This window comes from Pituophis catenifer, unplaced genomic scaffold (genome assembly GCF_029215685.1).
Source record: "Pituophis catenifer annectens isolate HBS135680 unplaced genomic scaffold, rPitCat1.0.hap2 SCAF_6, whole genome shotgun sequence".
NCBI classification, from domain to species: domain Eukaryota; kingdom Metazoa; phylum Chordata; class Lepidosauria; order Squamata; family Colubridae; genus Pituophis; species Pituophis catenifer.
In genome coordinates, this window is record NW_027256886.1 from 9,015,002 (window position 1) to 9,035,268 (window position 20,267).

A 20,267-nucleotide genomic window follows, 5' to 3' on the forward strand; every position below is an offset into this window, starting at 1 on the left:
TGTACCCGGAGGCTCCAACTGGTCCAGAATGCGGCCGTGCGAGTAGTTACGGGTGCGTCCCGCTACTCCCACATAACACCACTATTGCGCGAGCTGCACTGGTTGCCGGTGGTCCTCCGGATCCGCTTCAAGTGCTGGTACTTACCTATAAAGCCCTTCATGGCATGGGCCTGGGGTATCTGCAGGATCATCTCCTACCGGCCTCCCACCGCCCAGTGCGCTCACATAGGGCTGCCCTCCTCCAGGTCCCCTCGGCTAGACAGTGTATGCTGGCGGTCCCCAGGATGAGGGCATTCTCTGTGGTCGCACTGACCCTCTGGAATGGGTTGCCCACCGAGCTCCGGATGGCCCCCGACCTCCGCACCTTCCGCACCGACCTAAAGACATGGCTTTTTCACCAATTTCCCTGATCTGTTGTAGATTTTAACTTGGGGATTGGGGATTTTAAATTGGTTTTAATATTATTTAACTCTTATTTATTGTTGGGTTGTTTTATTGTTGTGAGCCGCCCCGAGTCCTGCGGGAGAAGGGCGGCATATAAATCTGACAAATAATAAAAAATAATAATAATATGACTGTTTTTCACACTTATGACCATTGCAGCATCCCCTTGATCACATGATCAAAATTAAGATGCTGGGCTACTGGTTCATATTTACAATGGTTGCAGTGTCTCTTGAGGTCATGTGATCCCCTTTTGTGACCTTCTGACAAGCAACATCAATGGGGAAGCCAGATTCACTTAAGAACCCTGTTACTAAATTAATAACCAAAATGATTCACTTAACAAATGTGGCAAGAAAGATCATAAAATGGGGCAAAATTCACTTAACAAATGTCTCACTGAGATCAATTGTGATCGTAAGTCAAGGACTACCTGTACAGATTCTTAACTTTTAAAAATGAAATTCCTAAAACCATTTATATGGATGCAAGTCAATTCAACATATAATGTGTGTGTGTGTGTGTATTTGCATATATATATAGTATATATACTCATATACACTGTTCAAAAAATAAAGGGAACACAAGCAGAAGACATCCGAGATCTGAATGAATGAAATAGCCTTATTAAATACTTTGTTCGTTACATAGTACATACAGTAGTTTTGTGTTCCCTTTAGTTGTTTGAGCAGTGTATAAACTACTGTATGTAAAGAACAAAGTATTTAATAAGGCTATTTCATTCATTCAGATCTCGGATGTCTTCTGCTTGTGTTCCCTTTATTTTTTTGAGCAGTATATATATGCAAATAATGTAGTCAAACCTCTGGGTATGGGCGATTGATAACCCAAGAAAATGCAACATAATAATTCCAGTTTCACAAAGGTGAAGCATTCTTGTTTCTACAGTGTTTTAGCTGGAACATAGCTTTTCATCAGAATTAATTACAGATGTTATTTGCCACACCTATTAATATGAAAAAAAATGCAGTTTGAAAATTATAAAGATATGCCTGTGTTTCTTTTCTTAAGACATATGTGGTTTGCAAATTAAGTAGATTTGATGTTTGGCCTGCATTGTTGCCCTTCAAGAAAATGAAGGAACCAGAAAGTAGGAAGAGTTAGGCTAAAGGGATATGGCTCATTTGAGATAGATAGAAGGGAAAGGAAAATAACAACGAAAGTGAATCAGGGATAATAGAGCAGAACAGCTCCATACTCTAAAAGAACGTAGAATTTGGTGAAGATACTGAAATAGCCTAAGCAAAACTTTTGTTTGATTCATGTCTAACTTAATCTTTACAACCCCAAATTTAGAAAAAAAAATGTATAAAATATTTATACACATTGATGTATTGTAATTCTAATATCAGGAGAAAGAGGCACAGGCGTTACAGCTGAGAGAGGCACATTTCAAGAAAACAAAGGAGTTGCAAACACTTAAGGACAATGAAAAGGGCATCACATCTTTAATTGAAGGACGTCGTGGCCTGAAAAAAAACCTTCAGAACCGATTACGGCGGCTGGATATACAAGCCCTTAACCAGCAAGAACTCATGTATAACCAGGTAAGGTTTATATGTATATCTGCAGATATATGAATTTCATTTAATCTTATAGCAAGATGGCAGTAAATCACAAACAATATGCATTAGTGAAGGAAAAAAAACCTAACAGAGCTTTAAAATCCATTAAGCATTTCGGTTTTTGTTTTCCTAATTAATCCAACTGGTTTATAACTGATAGAATCCAAGGAGATCATGCCAAAAGGGATACAGGAAAGATTAGGAAGCAGGATAAAAAAAAAGTTTAGATAAGGTCATGATAGTGACCTTTCATTCTCTAATTATAAACCTTTTGTCTGTGGCAAATGGCACCAGCAGGATATTCTGGAGGAGAGATTATTTAATCAGTCCCTTATTTATATGTATTCTCTGTGGAATAAATTCCACAGAATTTATTAGGAAAGGTGTTACATGCACCCATGTAACACCTTTCCTGCGTGAGCTGCACTGGCTCCCAGTGGTCTTCCGGGTGCGATTCAAGGTGTTGGTTACCACCTTTAAAGCGCTCCATGGCTCAGGACCTGGGTACCTACGAGACCGCCTTCTGCTACCGATAGCCTCCCACCGACCAGTTCGCTCCCACAGAGAGGGACTCCTCAGGGTGCTGTCGGCCAAATTATATCAGCTGACGACACCCAGGAGGAAAGCCTTCTCTGTGGGAGCCCCTGCCCTTTGGAATGAACTGCCCCTGGACATACGCAAGATCTCTGACCTCCGAGTTTTCCGCTGTGCTCTTAAGACCCTGCTCTTCCGACAGGCAGGGCTAGCTTCATAATTGAGTTTTAAATTTGGAATTCTTAAATTTTTGGGTTTTTTAGTTAATTGGCCTTAAATGTAATACTTTTAATAAGTTTTTAAATTTAAATTGTGATATTTGTATTGTGTTTTTACCTGGCTGTACATCGCCCCGAGTCCTTCGGGACAGGGGCGGTATAGAAATAAAATTATCCTAAAATTATCCATTATCCTAAAATTGTGCAGCTTTTATATTAATGCCTGTAAAATAAACCTAGAGCAAGGTTGTATGTTGAATTGTGAAATAATAAACTTATTATTCTATTTACCTGAAATAATGTTTAATTGGTGTCAGTGGTACCATTTATAACTAGGAAAGGAAACAATTTGCTTGAAATGGAATTCTATTTAATTTGAAATCAATCTGTTTTACGTTTGGTTGTGCAATCCATAAACCAGCTTTTTGTAATCACTTCTCTTGCAGAGAAGTTACACATATAATTCTCATAACAAATAATAAGAATTGGATATATTCATCTTTTCTGTTCTTTCAAAAATTTACCTTGACTGCTTCAAATTATTTTTGAAGGAATGTATCCAAATCTTGCTATTATTTTATGTATAAATCATGTGCACCACTTTGAAATCACTGGTGGTCCTTGGATTACGACCACTCATTTATCAACTGTTCAAACGTGTCACAGCACTAAATGAGCGAGACTTATGACAGTCCTAGTTCCCTGCCTGTCACGTGACCAGGTTGCTTAGAATGGCAATTCCAGCAGTCTGAGTTGCCATCGTTAAGTGAGGATTGTGCAGCTCATAAAGTGAAACTTCGTGTGACTGCAACTTCTGACCGGCCTGCAGGAAGTTGGAAGTTGCAGGCACATGCGGTCCTCATTTAATGACCTTCGTAATCTTCGCTTAATGATGGCAACCGAACCTGACAGAATTGCCATGCTTAGCAACATGGTAATGTGATGTCATTGCCTAGCAGCAGCAATTCTGGTCTCAATGGCCGCCCTAACCTGAGGACTACCTACTCAGCTAGAAGCCTCCCTATTGAGGAGTGCTTCATTATATTTTTTAGAAGGTTTAATCATCAGAGATTTTTCTAGCCTTTCTGCTAATTTCTTTCTTGCTTGAAATCTTTGAATAGGATTTTTACATACAGCAAGTGGAGAGACGGCTGTCACGTTTGAAGGGGGAACTTAACACAGACGAGAGGCAAATTTTAGAAGGCAAACTTGCTGAACTAATAAGGATAATGGACGAAAAGAAACAGGCGTTCAATACTTTACAATCACAGGAGAAGAAACTTCAGGTAACGTGATTTTTTTTCCCATGAGAAGACGCTTTGTGGCATTGCAGTAATACTTAAAAGAATTGTTCATCATCCACATTAATCCTGTTTTCCCTGAAAATGCCACAAATGCCACTAAACTATTTGGAATGAAAACAAATCCATATACTAATAAAACTCTTGTTTGATAGTTTGTAACTTTCAATTGGGTGAAAAACTGCAACATTGAGAAAAACTTTGTCAACAAATGGTCTAACTTACAGAATGCTGGGACCCCATTGTTCTCAAGGGAATTAAATTTGGAGATGTTTTTTGCCATTGCCAGAGCTGCAGTGGCGCACAGTTAGAATACAGTACTGCAGGCTACTTCTGCTGACTGCCGGCAGTTCGATTCTCACCGGTTCAAGGTTGACTCGGCCTTCCATCCTTCCGAGGCCAGTAAAATGAGGACCCAGATTGTTGGGGGTAATATTCTGACTCTGTAAACTGCTTAGAGAGGGCTGTAAAGCACTGTGAAGCGGTATATAAGTCTAAGTGCTATTGATATTGCTATTTCGGTGCTACTGTGCTGCTGCAGTCAACTCTGGTCACGTGATCCTGATTTTCATCATTCCCTGACAACTTCTCAGAAACTTGATGGGAAACCCAGAAGGAATTGATATGATTGTTGATGTTCCTTGCCACCTTCCTTTGCTTGTGGAAGGCTTATAGGGAGAAAGTCAGTGGAGAAATGGAGCATCTTCCACAGATCCCTCTGAGGTCACACCATGACATGCACTCCCTTGCTCACCCTCCCACCTCAAGCAGCAGCCACTTCCTACATGCTGGGAGGGGGAGGGGAGGGGAGGGGAAGGAAAGGGAGGGAAAGGAAAGGAAAGGAAAGGAAAGGAAAGGAAAGGAAAGGGAAACAGCAGAGAGGAAGGACCAAGAAGGGAGAGGGAAGAAAGGACTGAAGGAAAAGGAGGAGGAGGGAGAGAAGGGAACAAGGAAGGAACAGAAGAAGGAGAGAGGGAAGGTAGGAAGGAATAGGGCTGGAGGAATGAAGGGAAGAAAGAAAAGGAGAGAAGGAAGGAATGAAAGAAGGAAAAAAGGAAGAAGAAAGGGGAGGGAAGGAAGAAAGGAAGATTCCAATATTCCAATATTAGTTAAAGAATTATCTCTAAAATTATGACGCAGTGGGTCACGGGTTGTCTAGTATAATCTAACACAAAAAACAATAAGATGAGATATTGGAAACCATGTCTTCTAACATGGATGACTTTTGTTTAATGCATTCCTGGTTTAAACTAAAAGGAGATTTTGTATTTGTTTCTTTCCAGAGTGAAATCCATTTTAGCAAATTGGCCATTGATAAAACTGGAGAAGAAATGGTTGGTTTGAATACTAGACTGGATGAGATAAACCTTTTCACAGATAAATCGGACAAGTTATTAAAAAAAGCCAGAGCAGAAAAGCAGGTGTGATTATTATTTTTGAAGTGCTAAGTATAAGTGTTTTGAAAAAAGTGCTTAATACGTAACAACTTTGCTGTCTGAAATGACTGTTTTGGTTTGTGCTGACAGACTAATTTGTATATTTCCACATCATACTTGCGGGCATTTATCCTCTTCAATGGTTTCAAAACAAAAGTTATATTTTTATAAGCCTAGGCATCTGAGGGGAGTCGGGTAGAGCAAATGACAACATGTGTGCTATGATGTCATCACCCAAAGGCTGGGACTTGCATCTGACCTCAGTGATGCACATATTCTTTCTGTTCTATCACTGGAAGGATCTGATGATTGAAGACAACCTCTTAAAGCTGGAACTGAAACGGGTAAGAGATTTGCTGTACAATAAGGCAGAGAAAGTGCTCTCCCTCGAGAAACGGAAGCAGCAGTTAAAAACAGCAATGGAGGAGAGAATAGCTGATATCAAAGTTCATAAGGAAATGATTGAGACTCAGACACGACTCATTGAGCAAGAGCGTCAGACTCTGAGGTAAATCACCACGAAGCTGAGAAGCAGTGTCTGCTTTCAAGGGAGTATCTAGTATTCAGAGACTCTGTAACAATTGCCTAGGTCATGTATTCCGCCTTTGAGCCTCTCCTAATAACTAATATTTCAACAGCCTCTTAAACTGCATGGAAGAACAACTTGTCCATTTCTTAGTGGTTAGAGAATGCTCAGCCTGTTTTCCACCCCATCAGTAGTTGACAGTACGCTTTATTTTCTTACTGCATTATTCCACATTCTCCTTGAAAATGCTGCAAAACCTCTCATTTAACTTCTCAGGGGTGTCGTATCACCTAAGCCGTAGTTTCTTGCTTTGATTCAGTGAACAGGCCATAGAAGTCTGATTAGCATAACACGCTAAGTCCAAAGCATAAAAATTGGGTGAAAGACAGAGGTAAATGAAACACTTTCTAGCTTAGTATGACATGTTGAACTCGGCTACTATTTGGTCAAAGGTCTGCCAGTGAAGTCTCTGTTGAGGGTAGGCTTAACCTAGGATTTGCTTGCTCTTCATCTGCAAACTTTTTTGAAATGGCATTTATTCATCTTTTTATAAAACATTCTTGCGGTCCATCAGATTTCCTTTATCTCACATTAAAATGCAGAAGTATGGGTACTCCTCGACTTACGACCACAATTGAGCCCCAAATTTATGTTGTCAAGTGAGAAATTTGTTAGGTGAGTTTTGCCCCGTTTTACCATCTTTCTTGCCACAGTTGTTAAGTGAATCACTGCAGTTATTAAGTTAGTAACATGGTTGTTAAGTGAACCTGGCTTCTCCATTGACTTTGCTTGTTAGTAGGTTGCAAAAGATGGTCACATGACCCCGGGGGTACGACCACCTTCATTTATTTATTTATTTATTTATTTGTTTAAATTTCTATACTGCCCTTCTCCAAATAGGACTCAGGGCGGTGCACAGCCTAAGTAAAAACAAAGCATACAAAATTTAAAAAACAGTATTAAAATAATTAGATATTCTGGCCGTAAATTAAAACAACCCAATTTAAAACCAATTTAAAATTTAGCTCAAGCCAGCCCAGCTAGTTGAAATAAATAAGTTTTCAGGGCCCGACGAAAAATCCGGAGGTCTGTTATTATACGTAACTCCGGGGGAAGGTTATTCCAGAGGGTGGGCGCCGTCACAGAGAAGGCTCTCCCCCTGGGGGTCGCCAGCCGACATTGTCTGGCGGACGGCACCCTGAGGAGGCCCACTCTGTGCGAGCGTACTGGCCGGTGGGAGGCTATTGGTGGCAGTAGGCGGTCCCGTAAGTACCCCGGCCCTAAGCCATGGAGCGCTTTAAAGGTGGTCACCAACACCTTGAAGCGCACCCGGAAGACCACCGGGAGCCAGTGCAGCTCGCGCAGGAGAGGTGTCACATGGGAGCGCCTCGTCGCCCCCATAATCCCCCGCGCGGCCGCATTCTGGACCAGCTGGAGCCTCCGGGTGCACCCCAGGGGGAGCCCCATGTAGAGAGCGTTGCAGTAGTCCAGGCGGGAAGTGACTAGTGCCTGAGTGACTGTGCGTAGAGAGTCCCGATCTAGAAAGGGGCGCAACTGGCGTATCAGGCGAACCTGATAAAAAGCCCCCCTGGCCACGGCCGTCAAATGGTCTTCTAGAGACAGCCGTGCGTCCAGGAGGACGCCCAAGTTGCGAGCCCTCTCCGTGGGGGCGAGTGATTCGCCCCCAATAGCCAGCGATGGCGTCAGCTGGCTATATCGGGACGCTGGAAGCCACAGCCACTCGGTCTTGGAGGGGTTGAGTCGGAGCCTGTTTCTCCCCATCCAGGCCCGCACGGCCTCCAGGCACTGGGACATCACTTCAAGGGCATCGTTGGGGTGGCCTGGGGTGGAGATGTACAGCTGGGTGTCATCAGCGTACTGATGGAACTCCACCCCGAAGCCACGGATGATCTCACCCAGCGGCTTTACATAAATGTTGAACAGAAGGGGCGAGAGGACCGACCCTTGTGGCACCCCACAAGCAAGGTGCCTCGGGGTCGACCGCTGCCCCCCCGTCAACACAGATTGCGACCGGTCAGAGAGGTAGGAGGAGAACCACTGCAGAACGGTGCCCCCCACCCCCAACCCCGCCAACCGGTGCAACATAAATATGAACCAGTAGTCAAGCGTCTGAATGTAAATCCTAGTGACCATGGGGATGCTGCAATGGTCAAAAGTGTGGAAAAAGGCCATAAGTCACTTTTTTTAGTGCCTGTTGTAACTTCAAATGGTGTTTGAACTAAATGAACTATTGCAAGTCAAGGACTACCTGTATGGCAGAAGCAGATGCTTACTCTCAAAATTCGCTCCTGTGGAATTCTCTTAAATGTAAAACAGAAAAGAATCTAAAACACTTGACAGGAAATTACCAGTCATAAGTTAGGGTCTAGAAAGCCCCGTTTCCTCCAACTTTAAATAACAAGAAATAAGACTCTGTGTGCAGCGGGTGGTTAAACCCAACTGGGAAATGAACAACTCAGCCAGCTGATCTGGCAGCCTTTTCCCCACCCTCCTTCTCCATCCACAACCCACGCAATAGGAAATTAGAGTGATTTAGTATGACTGGAGCCTACTCTTTCGCCAAAGAGGCAGACTCTGTGTTTTTCCGTTGATAATTACATTACTAATTGGCACTTGCATATAATTTGATTTGAGGTTGTTTCCTGCTGTTGCTCATTCTCTTCTAGCCGTGGCAATATTAAGATATAATCAGCAGGGGGCAGCTTTTGCAGCTGTAGGACTGAAATGCCAACCTTTAAATATCTGGGTAAGATTCACTAGATAGTTAGTGAATCCCCATGATGCAGAGATCTGCCATGTAATACTGTTTTTTCCTTCATTGAAAAAGTGGGGAGAATTGGGAGTGCACCTTAGTTACTGCTGTATCACTCACTCTGCTTTAGGGTTCATCAACTGCCTTACTGGAAGCAGAAACTATCTTCCTCAGAGTTGCTTTAAATAAAGCAATAATGCTTTAAATACTCCATAAAGCAGTATATATGTTGTGTCTTGTCCCTCCGTGATACATGTTGATCCTGTTGAACTATCAAATAATATTTTGATGATTTCCTCTAATATCATTCATGATTAAGGACCAGAGGTGGTATTCAGCAGGTTCTGACCAGTTCTGGAGAACTGGTAGCAGAAATTTTGAGTAGCTCGGAGAACCGATAAATACCACCTCTGATTGGCCCCGCCCCCATCTATTCTCTGCCTCCTGAGTCCCATCTGATCAGGAGGAAATGGGGATTTTGCAGTAACTTTCCCCTGGAGTGGGATGGGAATGGAGATTCCCTGCCACGCCCATCAAGCCATGCCATGCCCACCAAGCCACGCCCACAGAACCAGTAGTAAAAAATTTTGAATCCCACCACCGTTAAGGATTATTATGTGTTCCCAGTTGCCCTTCTCTAATTTGTTTTACAGGCTTCCATGTTTTAGCCAGAATTTAAGGACACGGGATCAAATGAAAGGAAGGCTCACTACAAAGATTTTAAAAGATTTGATTGAAAAGAATTTAGTTACAAGCTTAACTGCTAACCATGTTCTGTCTCTTTTTTACAAAAATGAAATGGGGACAAACAGACCTAGTTTTTTATGGAAAATCATCTCATTGAGAACTGTGTAGTCTCAGCTGATGCAGTTTGTAAATTCATTTAAAAAAGGTAAAACACTGTTTTCCTGTCAAACATTCCAGTTGGCTTATTTTTCAATTTCTCCTTCAATTAGTTCAGAATTTCATGAGCGGCTGAGTAAAATTGCGAAACTGAAAAGCAGATATGAAATTGTTACCATTGTCATGATGCCTCCAGAAGGAGAAGAAGAGAAAACTCAGGCTTATTATGTTATAAAGGTAAACTTCTTACTTGGATTTGATATGATAGCTTGAAAACCCTGTTTTTTTAGAAATTATAAACATTTTAGAATTTTTTTGGAAATTATTGGGATGCTGACTATAACCATGAAATAAAGAGATGCTACTTAAGAAAAAGACTGACAAGTTGGGATAAAATTAAAGTGAAGAATTATCTTTCTGAGAACAAAAGTAAGTAGGAGGAACTCCATGGTTTATTTCAGTTATAAAAATATGATTGTAAAATATGATTGACCATCAAGAAGGCTGAGCAAAGAGAAATAATGCTATTAAAGAGAAATTAAATCCTTGAATTCTGGTGCTAGAGCAAATATTTGAGAATTCCTTGAACTGCACGAAGAACAGATAATTTAGTGTTAAATGAAAGTAAGACACTACCTACAGTGGAAAGATTAACAATAAAACTAAAACTTAAATATGGATACATACGTAAATTGGATACATAACATGAAGGCAAGAGTCATTGTTAAAGTCCCTGACACTTGGAAAAATGAAGACACTTGAAAAAGAGGCCAACAGAAGATAAGATTAGAAGTTGTTAGTAAGCACAAACTTAGAACGTAAACATTTACTCACAAAGTAACTTCAGCTTTTCTTTTTAACATAAATGTTTACATTATTTCAAGGCTGCCCAGGAAAAGGAAGACCTTCAGCGTGAAGGAGATACCTTGGATGCAAAGATCCAAAAAGCTGAGAAAGAATGTATAGCCCTAGAAAATACTCTGCATGTACTTAATAACTGTAACAGCCACTACAGGAACTCATTCAAGCAAGTTGTAGAGAAAAGTAAGTATTATGGCTTTATGTGCGAAGCATAAGAGCAAAGAAGGATGAGAAGGAGCTGTATTGAGTATGGTACCTGCATATGTAAACAGAGTAGCCTTTGTAATAAACCCTTGGGGATTAGAAAAGATCCAAATAGGACAGTACTGTTGTGATACAATGCTAGTTTTGGGGGAGAAGATAGCCATGGGCATTCTGGATAGCGTTTGGCAAGTCGTTATTAAAAGTATAGCTTATCTCCTAGAGCTGTTGTATGGATATGTCTGGAGTAGATGAAATAAGGGCAGGATATAAATTGGATAAAGATACATACTGTACATACATATGTGTGCAGGTGTAAAAGACTACAAATGAATGTTTCCAGTTCAATTGCATTCATAATTTTCAGGACTGAGTAATACTAGTTAGTATTTAGGGTGAGATTCAAGGTGCTGGTGATGACCTATAAAGCCTTACATGGCTTAGGCCCAGGATACTTGTCGGACCATCTGCAGCCAGCAACGGCTTCCCATCGCGCGGTGTGTTCTCACAGGGAGGGCCTTCTGCGGGTGCTGTCGGCTAGACAATGTTGGCTGGCGGCTCCCAGGGGTAGAGCTTTCTCTGTGGGTGCACCCACTCTTTGGAATCAACTCCCCCTGGGGCTTTGATTGGCTCCGGACCTTCGCACCTTCCATCGTGAATTAAAAACATGGCTGTTCACATCGCCCAGCCTGGACTGGGGGTGGGGGGGTTGATTATTTTAATGGGTTTTAATATATGTTTAAATTATATATTTATACATTTATGTATTTTATGTATGCATATTTATGTATTTTATGTTTTTATTGGGTTTGTTTTTCTTTGTTGTGAGTCGCCCTGAGTCCTACGGAGATAGGGCGGCATACAAATTATATTAAATAAATAAATAAAATAAATTTAACTGCTTGATTGGGCAACCATCCCTCCCCCCCCACCTTTTTTTCCCCTTTCCTCCTAACTGCAACATGTATTAGGATGGAATCTTCATCACATATAACAGAATAACAGAGTTGGAAGGGACCTGGGCAGTCTCAAGTCCAACCCCCTGCTCAAGCAGGAGACCCTATACCATTTTAGACAAATGGTTGTCCAGTCCCTCCTTAAAAGCCTCCAGTGTTGGAGCACTCACAATTTCTGAAGGCAAGTTGTTCTACTGGTTGATTGTTCTTACTGCCAGGGAATTTCTCCTTCATTGTAGGATGCTTCTCTCCTTGACTAGCTTCCATCCATTGCTTTGAAAAATAGGTTGACCCCCTCTTCTTTGTGGCAGCCCCTCCAATATTGGAACACTGCTATCATGTCAGCCCTGTTCCTTCTTTTCATTAAACTAGACATACCCAATTCCTGCAAATGTTCTTCATATGTTTTAGCCTTCAAAACCCCCCCCAATCATCTTTATTGCTCTTCTCTGCATTTTTCCAAAGTCATATTTTTTATATTGTGACCAAAATTGGATGCAATATTCCAAATGTGGTCTTATCAAGGCATTATAAAGCAGTAATATAACATAGCATATATACAATATAGCATAAGCTGTTTTGGTGACTTGGCAGTGCTAGGCATAGATGATCCATACTTTTGACGTCTACAATATACAGTTGCCAAGAGAATAATCTCACTAGTATTTGGCCATCTATACTAGCTCTCATGTCTTAGACTAGCTAAAATGCTAGTTATGTATAACGTATATAGAATTAACTAGCATTGATGATGTTACTTAATTGGGTAATAAGAAAGAAAACAAGCAAACTCAGAGAGTGCCAAGGACCCCTCATTTCAATCCTGAGCTACAAATATTCTTCTTTAAAGTCTACACAGTGCAATCACTTGAAAACAGCCAGAAATGAACATGTTGGGTAAATCACAACTGCAGGGAAAGAAGGAGTTGATCGTAAAGGTTTCAAAAATATTTAACTTAATATGGCCCGCCAAATCCCTATTAAGAAAGAATCTTGTAAAAACACATGGTACTGGGAACTGAAATACAAATGGCTTTTAGCCAAATAGCTTTTTCTTTTGATTTGAGAAGCAATTTTTCATATTATGAAGTATTACCAAAAGAATAAAAAATATTTACAGTGAAGGACAGCGAATTCTGCACTTAGAATGAGACAGAAAGTATTTAATTGAAAGATTATTTAAAATACAAAATCTTCCCTATTCATAGTGCCCTAATACTACAGTACAACTTCAGAGTAATGTAGTTCTGGAAAGCTATTTTCTTTTAGCTTTTGCTCCCTCTGCTGGCTCTATTATTTATGATCATACATCATTATAATTAGTATATAAGATTTCTTGAAAGAATGTTAAGCATGAAAAGGAAATGATTTTTTTTTAAAAAAGTGAAAGTTTATCTAAACAATCTGGAACTAACTAAATGATAATTAAGTAATGGCTCAAATGTCTTCAAAAGCCCATTGACATTGAATTCATTGCATTATCCATTCATTTGCATCCATTCATTTGCATACAAATGCAAGTTTGTATAACGTATTCCATATTGGAAGTGTTATTGCAGGCTAGCTGTATCCATTTCATTATGTTAGAAAGTAGACCTAAGTAGCCTCCACATAGTGTCTTCAATATCCAGTAATACTTCATAGGTGAAGAGTATAAAGAGAAAACAAAACTGGAAGAAGAAAAGAGAGCTACTGATGAGAAACATCGATATAAGCGAAGGCAGATCAAGGAGCTTCAAGAGGATATTCAGGTAAAGAGGTGACTGGAAGATCCTTTTCTTCAGATCCAAATTTATTTTCTCTTAGAACACTATTCTGTCTACGTTCTTTGTATATTATGATATCACACAAACATGAAAGTGCTGGACTTGTGTCACAGAAGGGCTGTTTTTCGACATTCCTACAGGTGGCTTTAGATCTGCATCATGACTGGTGCAATTAAGCTCAAAATCAGTGTGCAGGTTGCATATTTTAGGTGGGCATTTAGTAGTAGTAATTGCAGCAGTAGCACTTATATACCACTTTACAGTGCTTTACAGCCCTAAGCCGTTTTCAGAGTTAGCAACCTGGAGCCTGGTGAGATTTGAATTGCCAAATTGCAGTCAGCCGGCAGTCAGCAGAAGTAGCCTGTAGTACTGCACTCTTAACCACTGCGCCACCGTGGCTCATGCTGTGGGAAATATGACAGTAAACTGCAGTCTCAAATGTGTAAAGATGATACATTTCTCTCACACCAGAACTGCCTAAATACAGTTACTTATGTGCATTTTATATTTTATACATTTTTATTCTTAAATAGATATAAGTAGTCCTTGATTTTATGACCACAATGGAGTCCAAAATTCCTGTTGCTAAGTGAGACATTTGTTAAGTAAGTTTTGCCCCCATTTTATGACCTTTCTTGCCACAGTGTTTAAGTGAATCACTGCAGTTGTTAAGTTAGTAACACAGTTGTTAAGTGAACCTTGCTTCCCCATTGACTTTGCTTGTCAGAAGGTCACAAAAGGGGATCACGTGACCCTGGGACACTGCAACTGTCATAAATATGAGTTGCCAAGTGCCTGAATTTTGATCATGTGACCATGGGGATACTGCAATGGTCGTAACTGTGAAAAATTATCATAAGTCACTTTTTTCAGTTCTTCTGTAACTTTGAATGTTCGCTAAATGAACCGTGGTAAGTCAAGGACTACTTGTATTGACATAGTCCCGTGATGGCGAATCTAGGGCACATGTGTCCAAAGTGGCACACGAAGCCATGTTGCCCAGCACGTGGTACCTTACCTGTTTGTCTTCTGGGTTTCTGGCGCACATGCGTGTGATGATAAGCTGTTCTTCGCGTGTGCGGCAGGGCTGAAAACTGGCCTGTGCATGCGCGCCAGCCAACTTATCATTGGGCGCACATGTGCACTAGAACCCAGAAATTCTGCTTTTACGGAGTGCGGCCCCAACAAGTGGGTTAGGTTTCCACGTGAGTGCCGAAAAGGTTCGCCATCTGTGAGCCATAGTCCATCAAAAGCAAGTTTTCAAAGTTGATATATGAACAAAGTAATTTTTTTAGCTTCACCTAAAAAATAATAAAAATAGCAGGTTGTTTTTATTAATTGTTTCTGGGTTATATCTTCTAGAGAGAGTTCGTAATGCATATTCAAGCTATTGTGTTTATTCATATTTATTTTATGTTATAGTGATCGTTGATTGGATAGTTTCAAAGAAGTTTCTAAACAGACTTACACATGCATTTGTTTTTCTAGACGATGCAAAATAATCTTGATACTCTTGTGAAAAAAGAGGTCCTTCTCCAGGAAAAAATAAAAGATAAACATGCAATTTTTTTGAAATTAATCAGAGAAATAGATGATCAGAAGCCCAGAATAGAAAGAGTCTCAAAACAGGTTAGTTTAAACTACTATAATATATTCAGTTTAATTTAGAACCCAGTAAAATCATAGTTAGGGTAAACATGATTGGTTGTAGCTAAAATAAAACATTTTAATATAAAAGTTAACTGGTATTTTAACATCTAATATTCTCCTTTAAATCTTTTTCTGCATGTCTAAAAAGGTTTCCCGATTAACCCGAGAAATCCGAACACTAAAGGACACTCAGTTACAAACCCCAGAAGAAAAAGACATCGAACTTCGTGCACTGAAGGACTTCAGCAAATACGTAGATAAAATGCTGATTGATGTTTCAGAAGCATATCCAGAATTACATAAAGTCTTCCAAAAATACTTTGGACAGGTATCACTTTAGTTCTTTTAATCAATCTTAATTTAATGCAAAAATGCATATGCTGGTCCCTTAGTAAGTGTGAAAATATCACTCTGGATCAGTTTTAAAAAGTATCTCTAATGTGTTCATCATAGCAATAGCACTTAGACTTATATACCAATTCACATTGCTTTATAGCCCTCTCTAAGCAGTTTACAGAATCAGCATATTGCCCACAACAATCTGGCTCCTCATTTTACCCACCTTGGAAAGATGGAAGGTTGAGTCAACCTTGAGTTGGTCAGAATCAAACTCTTGGCAGTGAATAAGCTTGCAGTACAGGTAACCAGACCACCCCAATGATGCCCTCGAGGTGATGTCCCGGTGCCTGGAGGCCGTACGGATCTGGATGGGGAGGAACAAACTCAGACTCAACCCATCCAAGACCGAGTGGCTGTGGTTTCCGTCGTCCCGATATAGTCAGTTGGCGCCATCTCTGACTATTGGGGGCGAGTCGTTGGCCCCCACAGATGGGGTTCACAACTTGGGCATCCTCCTGGACTCACGGCTGTCTTTTGAAGAGCATATGACGGCCGTAGCCAGGAGGACTTTTTATCAGGTTCGCCTGATTCGCCAGTTGCATCCCTTTCTGGATCGGGACTCGTTACGCACGGTCACTCACAGCCTTGTCACCTCACGCCTGGATTATTGTAATGCTCTCTACATGGGGCTCCCCTTGAGAAGCACCCGAAGGCTCCAACTGGTCCAGAATGCGGCCGCGCGGGTGGTAATGGGAGCAATGTGGTGCTCTCATGTAACCCCCCTCCTGCGCGAGCTGCACTGGCTCCCAGTAGTCTTCCGGGTGCGCTTCAAGGTTTTGGTTACTATCTTTAGAGCGCTCCATGGCTCAGGACCAGGGTACTTACGAGACCGCCTCCTGCCACCAATAGCCTCTCACCGACCAGTTCGCTCCCATAGAGAGGGACTCCTCAGGGTGCCGTCGGCCAAACAATGTCGACTGACGGCCCCCAGGGGGAGAGCCTTTTCTGTGGGGGCACCTACCATCTGGAATGGGCTTCCCCCGGAGTTACGAAACATCCAAGACTTACGCATTTTCCGCCGAGCCCTGAAAACATTTCTATTCCAACAAGCTGGTCTGGCCTAACTCTCCCTTTTTAATTGGCTTTTAAACTGTCTTTTAAATTGGGTTTTAAACCTCTTTAGATAAATTTGGATGTTTTTTAATCTTTGAGCCTAAATTAATCTGTTTCTTAATAGTTTTTAACTTCTATATGTATTTGTATTTATTATGGCTGTTCACCGCCCTGAGTCCTTCGGGAGTAGGGCGGTATACAAATATGAAAAATAAATAAATAAATAAATAAAATCCCTGGGTTATGAGCATTCTCTTAGTGAATGTTTGAATTTACGCGATAAGCCCCCCTAGCATTTATGAACAAGTTCCGAAACTATGAATCTTGCAGCACCATAGCAGTTGTTCGCCCTTACGAACAACCGCAGAGGCTCTGCAACATTCGTCCTTATGAACAACCGCAGAGGCTCTGCAACATTCGTCCTGGATGTTGCCTACCAAAATGGAGCTTCTGAGAGGTGCATCTGCCCCTCAGAAGCTCCATTTCGGCTGGCAACATGCTGGGTGAGGCCTGAGGAGGCCTGACGAGTTGGAGGGGTGCAAGCAGCTGAGAGGCTGGAGAGCAGACTGCTTGCTACATCTTCACAAGGTAAGTGACCCGGTGCGGCAGGTTGGGGGGAGGAAAACAATTGTGGGGAGCATGAGGTATTTCAGTGGGTCGTGGAGGCCTTGGGTGGTCTTGGGTAGATGGCCTATTCCATCACTAGGCCCCCCCTGGCCTTCCCCACCCTGAAATACCTCATGCACTTAACGAGCTTCGCATTCGATTAGCAAGTGTGTGGGGGAAAGGAGGGAGTGATCCCGTTCAAGGTACGAGATTCACTCCCACGAATCCTTAGGTTACGAATGGAATGGGCAGGCTCCATTACATTTGTAACTGAAGGACTACCTGTACTGCATTCTAACCACTATGCCATTATGGCTCCTCGTGCTGGCTGGAAAATCTGGACCTTTAACCTCAACACACAGTATTTATAGGCCATCAGATTGAGGAATGCTGATTTATGAAATGAAAGAGATTCTGTTTTACAATAATTGCAGCTTGCCGTATCATCAATATCAGATATGCCCTAATTCTGCTTGGTGATAAATCAACTTGAAACCATATTCATTTTAATTTAGCATAGTAAAGATGAAGCAAAAAGTTAGTAGAATTATTAGAAATGAAGGTAGAGTAGTAGAGAAGCTGGAATAACTCAGTACTTTGCTAAGCAATGCAGCCATTTTAATTAGCACTGTAAAATAAAGGCAGTGTTTTTATTCCTATGGATTTATAGCAGACTTCATCAATCCTCCATTTATTCGTTGGCAGGCTTCATTACATCTTCCTTCAGTTTCCGCTTCTCACCTCAGTGTTCGAACTCTTCATGGCTCAACTTCCAGCGCGTGAGTGACACCTCTGAGTCAAATAACGTAGCCACAAATATGCTTAGAGACGGGATTATAAAGAGGTTGCCCATGACTTGATACTACTGCATCCTATGCTGTTAAAGGAGGAGAGGGAAAAGACACAAGCCCCGAGACACTGAAGGGATCTCAATTTCAACCTCCCCCCCCAACACCCATTAAAATCAGCCACAGAAAAAGGTGGAGAACCATCATAAAACAGGACTTCCCATTCTCAACTCCCAAAGTTAGCCCATAACATGGGTTGGTGATGCTGAAAACTGCTTGAGAGATCCAAGATAACAGGGCAATTGCACACCTGTCCCGAGCTCTCCAAAGGTCTCAGTGCTATATCTTGGCCTGAATGCAGACTGGAAAAGGTCCTGATTTGCTTAAGTCAGGACCTTCTGAAACCTCTCAACAATCTTTCCTAAACAGGGAAGGTAGAAGACTGGACAAAAGTGGTCTAGCATGGCTGGGTCTAAGATGACCTCTTGAAAAGGAGGTGCACTACCCCCTCTTCAAAGCAGATGGTATCACCCTCTCTCCCTTTAACCACCACTTGGATCCAGGCACATGTCACCTTCCAGAAAGCCTTAATCAACTAGGAGAGGCATTGGTCTAACACACAGGTGGCCAAGCTCACCTGTCCACTTCCTCAGGATCAACCCGCTCAAACTCTTCTCAGATAACAGGGTTGCCTGTCATTTTCAAAGGATCTGAATAAAGTTGAGTGACTGACACTTGCTGAGATTCCTCACAGTAGCCCCCTCCCCCACCCCAAGAGCTGCCCCAGCTTCTCCTTACCAAGGAGGGACTTGGTCACCCGAAACAGGGCTAAGTGGCTATCTGCAGATGTAAAAAGAGCAGAGTATGCTTTCCCACCCTTATCGCCAGTTAGTCCCAATATAGGTTCGCTATATTGTGCGCTATTGGCTTCAATCTTTGCCTTCCTCCAGTGGTGCTCTGGACTTCTCTTGTGTTGATTCATGTCTGAGCTATTCAATAAACCATGACACTCTACAAGATCCACGTATAGAGAGTCCATGCAGGCACAATTCAGTTCAGCACTCGTATCTCCTGCTCATTCCTAGCAGCAATGAGGGTCTTGGCCAAAATACATGTCAGGACATATAGAAAACCTTCTGAAACCACACTGGGCCAAACAGGCGCCTAATCAAAATAGGCCAGATGATTGTGAAGAGTATGAGGGAGAAAGATTGAAACTTGGAATAGCTACTTCCCAATCATATTTCTACCTACCTATTGTAAATCTCCAGGAATAGATAAAGTGTATCTTAGTTAAGCAAAGGAACACAAACAATCCCATCTTTAAAAATAGGGAGGAGGTGGGGGGGGGGGGGAACAATCCAGGAACTACCATAGAAATTGAACTCTAAATATGTTGAAAACAGTGTAATAACTACCAGACTTGTTAACAGGTTTTATCCGATTATCCTCGCAGACTCTGATGTCGAGTTCAGAAACATTCCCATACATTTTGGGGCAAAAGTGGGTTTCATTGGCAACTGAAGAAATTTAAAATAGCTTACCATTCATATGATAATTTGACAATGCATTCTTTATGGTGATAAGAACATAGGGTTTTATTTTGTATTTCACTTGCATGATTTTTGAGTAATGTAATTGCGTCCTTGTTTTCTAGGTCCTTTAAGAGCTCATCTTCCAGTCACCCACATGCCAAAGTTGTATCTCTGACTATGGACTCCAGTCCTGAACCTCCAGGTCCACCTTCTCATCCTTCTACCCAGAGTAGCCCCACATCATCCTCTCGTAGTAAAAGCCCATATTAGTTTTTTTTTCTGTTGCATTCAAAGTTTTTAAGAATTCAGAGTTATCTGCTAAGCTACAGCATGTTTGACTACACAACTAAAATTAATTTATGTAATAGTGAATGAATTATTTTCACTTGGAATAAATGTTTTAGGAGGAACTCAGTTTTATTTTTATAGTAAAACCTAAGCCTTAACAATAAAAACTGGTAAGAATGTTTGTAAAAAGCCACACCCTCACCACTCCTCCATAATTCATTTAGAAATGTATATTTAACACTTTTTCAGTCCTCCCACTTGAATTTGAACTAGAGCACCCCTAAATTTCAGGTGTTGCTGAATGAGAACTCCCATAATTCCCAGCAAACATGTCTAAGATAACAGCTGCTAGAACTTCTCCAGGACCATCTAAAGCAGGGGTGTCATTGAATGAATTCCAATATAGTACCTTCTTTTTCCTCTGCTTGGGAGCTACTAATTGCTAAGAACGCACACTCTTTTTAAACTCAAAGTCATTCCTGTGAACTCCCACTTTTCCTGCA

General features: G+C 41.4%; 1 protein-coding gene across 1 annotated transcript in view; it reads left to right on the forward strand.

Moving 5' to 3' along the window:
- CCDC39 (coiled-coil domain 39 molecular ruler complex subunit) overlaps nt 1–19,809 on the forward strand; it is a 31,742-nt gene extending 11,933 nt beyond the window's left edge. Inside the window, exons 10-20 of the mRNA XM_070945583.1 lie at nt 1,818–2,012; nt 3,904–4,068; nt 5,367–5,504; nt 5,819–6,027; nt 9,775–9,898; nt 10,546–10,705; nt 13,324–13,430; nt 14,934–15,074; nt 15,244–15,423; nt 17,859–17,932; nt 19,599–19,809. Of these exons, the coding sequence (XP_070801684.1) occupies nt 1,818–2,012; nt 3,904–4,068; nt 5,367–5,504; nt 5,819–6,027; nt 9,775–9,898; nt 10,546–10,705; nt 13,324–13,430; nt 14,934–15,074; nt 15,244–15,423; nt 17,859–17,932; nt 19,599–19,746 (1,641 nt within the window). The 3' untranslated portion in view covers nt 19,747–19,809. The remainder of the gene's footprint in view (nt 1–1,817; nt 2,013–3,903; nt 4,069–5,366; nt 5,505–5,818; nt 6,028–9,774; nt 9,899–10,545; nt 10,706–13,323; nt 13,431–14,933; nt 15,075–15,243; nt 15,424–17,858; nt 17,933–19,598) is intronic.
- Nucleotides 19,810–20,267: the final 458 nt, after the last annotated feature.